The 10,484-nt window shown below is 43.4% G+C and overlaps 2 protein-coding genes across 3 annotated transcripts; one reads left to right on the top strand and one right to left on the bottom strand.

Moving 5' to 3' along the window:
* Nucleotides 1–4,334: 4,334 nt before the first annotated feature.
* On the bottom strand, nucleotides 4,335–8,073 carry LOC115204624 (NEDD4-binding protein 2-like 1). Of its 2 annotated transcripts, none has more exons than XM_029770295.1 (5): nucleotides 7,808–8,073; nucleotides 5,439–5,566; nucleotides 5,241–5,329; nucleotides 4,727–4,815; nucleotides 4,335–4,541 (listed from the first exon to the last, which is right to left on the bottom strand). In XM_029770295.1, the coding sequence occupies exons 2-5, from the start codon at nucleotides 5,563–5,565 to the stop codon at nucleotides 4,397–4,399; spliced, it is 450 nt and encodes a 149-aa protein (XP_029626155.1). In that variant the 5' UTR covers nucleotide 5,566; nucleotides 7,808–8,073; the 3' UTR covers nucleotides 4,335–4,396. The 2 variants fall into 2 exon arrangements, with proteins under 2 accessions (XP_029626155.1, XP_029626154.1); XM_029770294.1 differs by lacking the exon at nucleotides 7,808–8,073 and adding an exon at nucleotides 6,823–7,502.
* On the top strand, nucleotides 7,994–9,583 carry zar1l (zygote arrest 1-like). The gene is made up of 4 exons (XM_029766737.1): nucleotides 7,994–8,608; nucleotides 8,825–8,917; nucleotides 9,154–9,228; nucleotides 9,425–9,583. Exons 1-4 carry the CDS (start codon nucleotides 7,994–7,996, stop codon nucleotides 9,566–9,568), a joined length of 927 nt encoding a protein of 308 aa, XP_029622597.1. The 3' UTR covers nucleotides 9,569–9,583.
* Nucleotides 9,584–10,484: the final 901 nt, after the last annotated feature.

Genomic DNA, 10,484 nt, shown 5'->3' on the forward strand with positions numbered 1-10,484 from the left:
TATATATATACACCTGTCCTAAAAGGCCCCAGAGTCTGCAACACCACTAAGCAAGGGGCACCACCAAGCAAGTGGCACTATGAAGACCAAGCAGCTCTCCAAACAAGTCAGGGACAAAGTTGAGGAGAAGTACAGATCAGGCTTGAGTTATAAAAAAATATCTGAAACTTTGAACATCCCACAGAGCACCAATAAATCCAGAAAAAAGCCATCGCTTAAAGAAATAAATAAGCAAACATGTTTGGTGTTCGCCAAAAGGCATGTGGGAAACTCCCCAAACATATGGAAGAAGGTAATCTGGTCAGATGAGACTAAAATTGAGCAGAATTTTGACCATCAAGGAAAACGCTATGTCTTGCGCAACCCTAAAACCTCTCATCACCCCGAGAACAACATCCCCACAGTGAAGCAAGGTGGTGGCAGCATCATGCTGTGGGGATGTTTTTTATTGGCAGGGACTGGGAAACTGGTCAGAATTGAAGGAATGATGGATGGCTCAACACTATACACATCAGCTACTACAGAGACTGAAATGACTGCAACAATCAACAAAGAGCTGCAGTTAGCTTCAGAATGGGTGGCAAGGAATCATTTTGTCCTAAATATTTCAAAATCTTCAAGCATCGTATTTGGGACAAATCATTCACTAAACCCTAAACCTCAACTAAATCTTGTAATAAATAATGTGGATATTGAGCAAGTTGAGGTGACTAAACAGGATTGTAGACTGTCATGGTCAAAACATAATGATACATAATGATACAAAAGCAGCTTAGATAGGGGGAAGTCTGTCCATAATAAAGCCCTTCTCTACCTTCTTAACAGCACTATCAACAAGGCAGGTCCTACAGGCCCTAGTTTTGTCGCACCTGAACTACTGTTCAGTTCTGTGGTGAAGTGCCACAAAGAAGGACTTAGGAAAATTGCAATTGGCTCTTAACAGGGAAGCACGGTTGGTCCCCGGATGTACACAGAGAGCTAACCAACTAGGCTCCTAACCAACTGAGCTGTTTTGTTAGTTTTTTCGCATTGTTTGTAACTCATTTTGTACATAATGTTGCTGCTACTGTCTCTTGTGACCGAAGAGAGCTTCTGGACATCAGAACAGAGATTACTCACCTCGAACTGGACAAAGATTTTTCTTTAATGTGTCCGATGCAAAGGATATAATGCTTTGTCAAGACAAGGCCCAAATCCCCGTCATTAGCATAAAGAAAATACGGAGGAAAAGGGGGAGGAGAGCGGGTGCCTTGTAAGAACTTTCAGACGAGTAGGTAAACCACCTCTTCCTCCATATTATTAGGCAACGTGCAATCATTGGAAAACAAACTGATAGAACTACGATTAAGATGATCCTAGCAAAGGGACATTAAAAACTATAATATCTTGTGTTTCACCGAGACATGGCTGAACGACGACACGGATAATAGAGAGCTGCATGGCTTCTCTGTGTATCGGCAGGACAGAGCAGCTACGTCTGGTAAGACGAGGGGTGGGCTGTGTCTATTTGTCAATAACTGCTGGTGTGCAATTTTTAATTTTAAAGAAGTCTTGAGGTATTGCTCGCCTGAGGTAGAACACCTCATGATAAGGTGTAGACCACACTTTCTACCAAGAGACTTCTCATCTATATTATTCTTACATGGAACCCAAACCGGCTGTGCGCTTGCGCAATCGTGCGCCATCGTGCATACATTTATTTGTCCCCCTACACCAAACGCGATCACGACTCATAGGTTAAAATATCAAAACAAACTCTGAACCAATAACATTCATTTGGCGACTGGTCAAAAAGCTTTAAACATTTATGGCAATTTAGCTAGTTAGCTTGCACTTGCTAGCTTAATTTGTCCTATTTAGCTAGCTTACTGTTGCTAGCTAATTTGTCCTGGGATATAAACATTGAGTTGTTATTTTACCTGAAATGCACAAGGTCCTCTACTCCGACAATTAATCCACACATAAAACAGTCAATCGAATCGTTTCTAGTCATCTCTCCTCCTTCCAGGCTTTTTCATCTTTGAACTTATATGGTGATTGGCATCTAAACTTTCATAGTATTACCACGATGACCGGCAACACAGTTCGTCTTTCAATCACCCACGTGGGTATAACCAATGAGGAGATGGCACGTGGTTACCTGCTTCTATAACCCAATGAGGAGATGGGAGAGGCAGGACTTGCAGCGTGATCTGCGTCAGAAACAGAAAGGACTTCTATTTTAGCCTTTGGCAACGAAGACCCTCGTTGACACGCCCGAGCAGTGTGGATCCAATAATTGGATAACATAGATTTCTAAATTTATTTTGCAATGCTCGCGCACAGGATGTGAGCGGTGTAGTCAGGGTATTAGCCATCTATTTACCACTACAATCCAATGCTGGCATTAAGACCACACTCAACAAGCTGTATAAAGCCATGAGTAAACAAGAAAATGCACATCCAGAATCGCTACAGGACTGTTTGCTAGCACAGACTGGAATATGTTCTGGGATTCATCAAATGGCATTGAGGAGTATATCAATTTAGTCACCGGCTTCATCAATAAGTGCATCGATGACATCATCCCCACAGTGACCGTATGTACATTTCCCAACCAAAAGCCATGAATTACAGGCAACATCCGCACCAAGCTAAAGGCTAGAGCTGCCGCTTACAAGGAGCGGGACACTAATCCGGACGCTTTTAAGAAATCTCGCTATGCCATCAGATGAACCATCAAACAGGCAAAGCGTCAATACAGGACTAAAATTTTATCCTGCTACACCGACTCTGATGCTTGTCGGATGTGGCAGGGCATGAAAAATATTATGGACAACAAAGGGAAACACTGGCAAGGGTCTTCACTGACATTTTCAACCTCTCCCTGACCGAGTCTGTAATACCTACATGTTTCAAACAGACCACCATAGTTCCTGTGCCCAAGAAAGTGAAGGTAACCTGCCTAAATGATTACCGCCCACTGGCCTATGAAGTGCTTTGAAAGGCTGGTTATAGCTCACGTAAACACCAACATGCCGGAAACCCTAGACCCACTCCAATTCGCGTACTGCCCCACTGCTCTTTCCCACCTGGACAAAAGGAACATCTATCCACAAAGCTCATCACTAAGCTAAGGACCCCGGGACTAAACACCTCCCTCTGCAACAGGATCCTGGACCTCCCGAGGGGCCGGCCCCAGGTGGTAAGAGTAGGCAACAACACATCTGCCATGCTGATCCTCAACACTGGGGCCCCTCAGGGGTTTGTGCTTAGTCCCTTCCTGTACTCCCTGTTCACCCACGACTGCGTGGCCAACACCATTATTAAGTTTACTGACGACACAACAGTGGTAAGCCTAATCACCGACAATGATGAGACAGCCTATGGGGAGAAGGTCAGAGACCTGACAGTGTGGTTTGAGGACAACAACCTCTCCCTCAATGTGAGGAAGACAAAGGAGCTGATCGTAGACTATAGGAAAAGGAGGGCCGAACAGGCCCCCATTAACATCACCAACGAACTATCATGGTCCAAACACACCAAGACAGTTGTGAAGAGGGCACGACAACACATTTTCCTCCCCAGGAGACTGAAAAGATTTGGCATGGGTCAGGTAACTGATGCAAGCCGTATAATTACATAAAAAAACAGGTAGAAATACACCTTATGGAACAGCGGGACTGTGAAGCAACACAAACATAGGCACAGACACATGCATACAGACAAGTAAGTAAGGTAAGTAAGTATTCCAGAGAGATATACAGCAATTGCCATAGTTTTTACAGGCTCTCACATGTAAACTCAGCATTAAAAGAAACATCCTCTCACTGCGTTTATTTTCACAAAACTTAATTAACATGTGTAAATATTTGTATGAACATGACAAGATTCAACAACTGAGACATAAACTGAACAAGTTCTCAGACATGTGTCTAACAGAAATGTAATAATGTGTCCCTGAACAAAGGGGGGGTCAAAATCAAAAGTAACAGTCAGTATCTGGTGTGGCCACCAGCTGCATTAAGTACTGCAATGCATCTCTTCGCTGTTGCAAAAGCAGCAGCTAATCTTCCTGGGGTCAACACAAAACATGAAACATAATACAGAATGACATAATACAGAACATCATTAGACAAGAACAGCTCAAGGACAGAACTACATACATTTTTAAAAGGCACACGTAGCCTACATATCAATACATACACATAAACTATCTAGTTCAAATAGGGGAGAGGTGTTGTGCCACGAGGTGTTGCTTTATCTGTTTTTTGAAACCAGGTTTGCTGTTTATTTGAGCAATATGAGATGGAAGGAAGTTCCATGCAATAAGGGCTCTATATAATACTGTACGCTTTCTTGAGTTTGTTCTGGATTTTGGGGACTTTGGGGGGGGGAGAAGGCCAGCATGTCTTCATCACTGGACGTTCCATTTCTCTTTGCTTCTCTTCCAGCGGTTTATGGACTTGCTGTCGTTAAGTACATTCCAGATGTTGTCAGCTTTTTCCCAGCGACCCTCAAAGGACCTGAACTTCTTCTTGGGGATCTTACCATGACACTTTCTGTAGGGAGATAACACAGCTTTTTTATCATTGAATTGATAACCAATGTATAATTTATAGATAAGTAATAACAATCTATTGACGGCTGTAAAACTGATAAACAAGTATACAATCCTACCCCAATGCACATGTACTGTGTATACACTGTGAGAATGTAGGCTGTTAATGAAGAGGTTGTTTCTGACCTGTACAGCTTGTTGATGGAGATTTTTTCCTGAGGATAGCCTTTAGGCAGCTCCATCATAGTGATGTCATAGTCACCCTGTCGCATCCCCTGAGAGAAAGAATACTTTACTATGACATGAATCTGTTTAATATGTCCATTTGTCTGTCAGAAGACCAATTGGGATATTAATAACATTGTAAAAAGTAGAATAAAGTGTCAGATTTATCAACAACATGTCTAACCAAGAGGAAACTATCTGACTCTGCCTCTAGCGCCACCTAGTAGGAAGTAATCTGGAAACCAGCTTCAACCAGTCTTGTAGTGAGTCAGATGCTGTTTAGGTTCTCATGTACAAAGGATGTGACAATGACTAGAAAATAAGTGGAGAGTTACAAAAATAACATTAAAATATCTCTGCAATGCCTGGTAGCTGGGACTAACTAAACTAGAAATCATATGCATATCACACACACACACACACACACACACACACACACACACACACACACACACACACACACACACGTCCTCACCATGTGGATATAGGGCCACATCTCCCAAAGAGAAATGTTTGTGTTGTCAACGATGATCGGATCCACTCCTCTGTTCAAGGCTATAAAAACTGTCAAAACAAGCCAGAGTACCAGTACTTTAAGGAAGAACAAACTATGTGTGTAATGACATCATGAGCAGATTGTTTCTGCCCTCGCCCCCAGCCACCCAATACACACCATCCTCTCTATTCCGCCGATGGTTGCGTTGAAAGTTTCCTTTGGTGTAGTCGGTTCTTTCATGGTACCTGTCAGTGGAGAAAATTTCTCCTTCCAGTCCAAGTCCTGCATATTCATCACAGAGCATTCTGGAAAACAGAAGGAAATCATATCATTATATATTTATATATTTTCAAATAAAGTGTTACAACCATGCTGGTTAAGTGTGCCTTGAATTCTAAATAAATCACTGACAGTGTCACCAGCAAAGCACCCCCCCCCCACACAATCACACCTCCTCCTCCATGCTTCACGGTGGGAACCACACATGCAGAGATCATTATTTTATTTACTCTGTGTCTTAGAAAGACACGGCGGTTGGAACCCAAAATCGCAAATTTGGACTCATCAGACTAAAGGACAGATTTCCATTACTCATGTTTCTTGGCCCAGGCAAGTCTCTTCTTATTATTGGTGTCCTTTAGTAGTGGTTTCTTTGCAGCAGTTCGACCATGAAGGCCTGATTCACGCAGTCTCCTCTGAACAGTTGCTGTTGAGATGTGCCTGTTACTTGAACTCCGTGAAGCATTTATTTGGACTGCAATCTCTGCAACAGAGGTAACTCTGGGTCTTCCTTTCCTGTGGCGGTCCTCATGAGAGCCAGTTTCATCATAGCACTTGATGGTTTTTGCAACTGCACTTGAAGAAAATTTTCCAGATTGACTGACCTTCATGTCCTAAAGTAATGATGGACTGTCCTTTCTCTTTGTTTATTTGAGCTGTTCTTGCCATAATATGGACTTGGTCTTTTACCAAATAGGGAAATATTTTGTATACCCCCCCTTCCTTGTCACAACACAACTGATTTGCTCAAACGCATCACGAAGGAAAGAAATTCCACAGTTAACAAGACACACCTGTTAGTTTAAATGCATTCCAGGTGACTACCTCATTAAGCTGGTTGAGAGAATGCCAAGAGTGTGCAAAGCTGTCATCAAGGCAAAGGGTGGCTACTTGAAGAATCTCAAATATAAAATATATTTAGATTTGTTTAACACTTGTTTGGTTATTACATGAGTCCATATGTGTTATCTCATAGTTTTGATGTCTTCACTATTATTCTACAATGTAGAAAATAATACAAATAAAGAAAAACCACAGGAATGAGTAGGTGTGTCCCAACTTTTGACTGGTACTGTATATTTACAACAAAATGTATAAGGGGGATTGGAAATTATGCAGACAATTACATTGATAGAAGCCACAATCTTCAATATTAGCAATATTAAAAAAGTGTTTAGGTGAAACTTCAGGAAATGAACCCACAATCTAAAAACAATACATATATTGACAAAAAAGACTTGGGGTAAGGCAGGCTCCCAATAGTTTGGATTGATTAGCTTACTCTGCCTTGCTTGTCTTTCCAACTCCTGGCAAACCTCGAAGGATGATCAGTTTCTTAAAGCGTTGATTTTGTCTTCCTCTCGACATTTCTCTTATACTTCAGACTGCTTCACCACCAACTACAGTACACAGCACATCAGCAGCTGTACTCTGTTTAGAAGACACGCCCTCCCGCCCAAGAACTGAAACCAACACAATAAGTGAAACCAAACCCCCATAATCATTCTGGATTTATATCAGTCAATTGTCAATGCTGATTACACACAAGTAAATATTAAATAGCCCTGTCTGTATTTCGTAAGATTAGGTGCCATTAAATAGCTACTTGTCATTTTAATCAAATTATTTCAGACCAGTGCAGATTAAGGAAAGGACTCAGGGGGGAAGCTTCTTTAGACTAATGAAATTCTGCCATAGTTCACTAGTGATGGGCATTCCGATTATTTTCGGTTAGTCGGCTCATTTGGCTCCGTTGACGTAAAAGAGCCGGCTCATTTGGCTCCCAAACGGCTCTTCGTTGAAAATGTTTAAAAATCGACATATAACCATGACAAATTGCAAATCTCCCATGTAAATCCCAAATAGGTAGGCTACCAGTATGTCATAGTGAAATGCACATTCAAATACATTTTTACCTGGCCAAATTATTAGATGGCCTGCAAAACAATGTCTGGATTTTTTTTACTCACTGAAACAAATTTGCGTAAAAGAGCCGTTCATTCGCGAACGACCCATCACTAGCGTTCATGGTCTGAGTTTATAGTAGATGTCATTTTCCACGACATATTCCAGAACATGATCATTAGATATTTACTTGTCCCGAATAATGAAGGAAGGAAAAATAACGAATTGTAAGAATGGATGGAAGGAGAAAAAAAGGAAATAAGAGAGTGCGAAAGGAAGGTAAGAAGGGATGAGGACACACTGGAATGATTCAACCCCAGCCTGAGCGTCCCCTCGCTGAGCGCGGTCCCCAGTGCACACACCTGTCCTCACTTCACCCGCTAATCATCCAATAGGTCGGGCCCAATTAGCGCTGTGGGTGACGTCTGGACTGGAGGCCGGACGTGCACATATAAACCATAGCAGGTTCACTTCGTCTTCTATACACGATGGAGGGATTTATGTTTTCTCCATACAACTTTAATGGCTATCCGGGCTGCGGTGCCATGATGGCTCCTATCCTCCACGGCAACCCGAAGTTCAAGCCTCACACCTGGGGGAAGGGGAGCATCTACGTGCCTCCCGAAGCGCTGGACTACCTTGACGTGTGTAAACGGGCCCAGCTGAAGGCCATCCTGTCTCAGGTGAATCCCAACCTTACCCCTCGTCTCCGGAAGGCAAACACCAAGGAGTTCGGGGTTCAGGTCAACGCCCAGGTCGACGCGATGGTCCAGTGCTCCCTCGGACCCAAGACGCTGTTCTACCGGGAGAGGAAATTTCCGGTATTTTCGAAGTCGCCTGTGAAGTGCCAGCAGAGTCCCTTGGCGACTTCTTCTCTGGACGGGAAAGCGTTTCCGAGCACTCCGGTAAACAACGTGCGCTTCTCGCGACCCCTCGCTATCTACTCTCCGGTGTTTGATCGCCGGTTCTTTGCGCTGCCGGTGAAGTCGCAGGATGACAGCGCGTGCTGTGAGGGAGGAGAGGTGGGCGGCAACGGGGGTCGTGATGAGGATGACGAGGCCGACGTTATCGAGCAGAAAACGGAGGACCAGGTTCGACCGGAGATCCCACGTGAGGATGTCAGGAAACCCCTCCACCAGATGCCCAAAGGCTTCAACTTTCAGGTCAGTCATTCCCGGGGTTTATACAAGGGGAGAATACGAATTTAGAATGTAATCGATTCTGAAACATGAATTGACGAATGCCTTATATTTTGTAGTGTCATCTGCAATGTGTCCAATATGCCCTTTATACTTCTACTTGAAATGCCAGTCATCCTGCATAGGATGTTGTATATTAAGAACTTTTGATTCTTAATGATTCACTTGTTTCTTCTGTAGTTTCTGGAGCAGAAGTATGGCTTTTTTCACTGCAGCCAGTGTAACGTCCGGTGGGAGAGTGCCTATGTGTGGTGCATCTCAGGAACTAGTAAGGTAACGTTGCCAATCACTGCACTTCTCTGCCAACTGAAAATATTAAAGGTTTCTGCTCAATAAGCCTTCATGTGCACTGCTTTTGTTCTTTACCCTCGTTCTGAGGAGCCTGAGTTGACAGTAACACTATACACTCTGCCTTTCTGCACTGTCCTTCAAATATTTGCTAAATTTAACAAGTGACTTGTTTAATCCTCACTTAACATGGTTCTCGTCACCCCCCTCTGTGAACTCAGGTGTACTTCAAGCAGCTCTGTCGTAAGTGCCAGAATGGATTCAACCCCTACAGAGTGGAGTCTATCCAGTGCAAGGTGAGAGGTGTGGGGGGGACACAGCAGGTGCTCTGCATGGTGCCTATGCCCCTTCAGCCTCTAGTGAGGTCATGCATTAAAACAAAGGGTGTATGACGTTTTAGATTGTCCTGTTATGGATACAGGTGAACTGACATGTCTACCCCCTTCACCAGCAGGTGGTCAATGTTGCTGTAATTATCCTCCTGTTTCTCAGGTGTGTTCCCAGACCCGGTGCTGCTGTGAGCAGAAGGAGAGGCACATTGACATGAAGAGGCCTCATAGACAGGACTTGTGTGGCCGCTGCCGGGGAAAGAGGATTTCCTGTGACACTACCTATAGCTACAAATACATTGTCTGAACTGACCCATCCCTGCTACAGGCCTAACTACAGATCTCGGATCAGATTGAGCCATCTCTAAATCATCCATGGTTGACATAACTGAACTGAGATCAGTGGTTAGTGGAAGATGGCTGAAACCAGTTTCTAATCCTGGATTTAAAGGGGTGCATGTTTTTTTCCCTTGGCTTTAAACACCTGACTCAATGAATTAGCTTGGTGAGTTGATTGATTTAATTGGGTGTTAGAGCTAGGGCAAAACAATACATGTGCATCCCCTTTGGGTCCCCAGGATTGTGACACATTGCTGTAAGCACAGATCTAGGATCTGATTAGGGAACTGCCAATCCTAAACTTACCGTCCTTGGCGGGATGCACAACCTGACCTTAGACCAGTATCTAGGGCCACAGTATCCTACTCTGAGCCTTCCCACATGGCAGGCTAAACAACACTATGCCTCAGAGGTAAAAGTTGACCTTAACCACATATCTAGGATCAGGTCAACCTTCCTCCAATCCTATCCACGGTTAGGGGCGGTGACACCAATCTGGCCATAGCTCTGTGGTAAGGTGGTGGTAAACTTGTTTCTTACCTGCCAAGGTCATGTCCATGTCTTAAATAGCCTGCCTCATAACTTTTATACTCTTTCCACCGTGATCAACTGAGTTACTACATTTTTTTTGTATATATTAAAAAAACTTATTGCAGCATTAACCTTTTTTCATGGATTTGCTTATTTTGCTGTGTTCATGAACTAGCTCATCTAATGCACTCTGCTACAAGTCGTGTAGATACAGCTGATATCAGGTCATTTACTGGTGTAATGCGGCTGTACGGGATTCCTTTAACAGGGCAACAAAGACATAACCGTGAGCTGTACGAATATTGATTCCTAATAACAGAAGTTAACCGAAAGGGCACGACGTGAAATAAAAC

Source organism: Salmo trutta, chromosome 12 (assembly GCF_901001165.1).
Source record: "Salmo trutta chromosome 12, fSalTru1.1, whole genome shotgun sequence".
Classification (NCBI taxonomy): domain Eukaryota; kingdom Metazoa; phylum Chordata; class Actinopteri; order Salmoniformes; family Salmonidae; genus Salmo; species Salmo trutta.

Excerpts from the sequence above, each read along its gene's own strand:
- LOC115204624 (XM_029770294.1), bottom strand. The coding sequence starts at position 6,908 with ATGTCGAGAGGAAGACAAAATCAACGCTTTAAGAAACTGATCATCCTT. Across the intron at positions 5,567-6,822 it reads GGAAAGACAAGCAAGGCAGA|AATGCTCTGTGATGAATATG; the intron begins GTAAGCTAATCA and ends TCTGTTTTCCAG. Across the intron at positions 4,542-4,726 it reads TCCATCAACAAGCTGTACAG|AAAGTGTCATGGTAAGATCC; the intron begins GTCAGAAACAAC and ends ATCTCCCTACAG.
- zar1l (XM_029766737.1), top strand. The coding sequence starts at position 7,994 with ATGGCTCCTATCCTCCACGGCAACCCGAAGTTCAAGCCTCACACCTGG. Across the intron at positions 8,609-8,824 it reads CCAAAGGCTTCAACTTTCAG|TTTCTGGAGCAGAAGTATGG; the intron begins GTCAGTCATTCC and ends TTTCTTCTGTAG. Across the intron at positions 8,918-9,153 it reads GCATCTCAGGAACTAGTAAG|GTGTACTTCAAGCAGCTCTG; the intron begins GTAACGTTGCCA and ends CTGTGAACTCAG.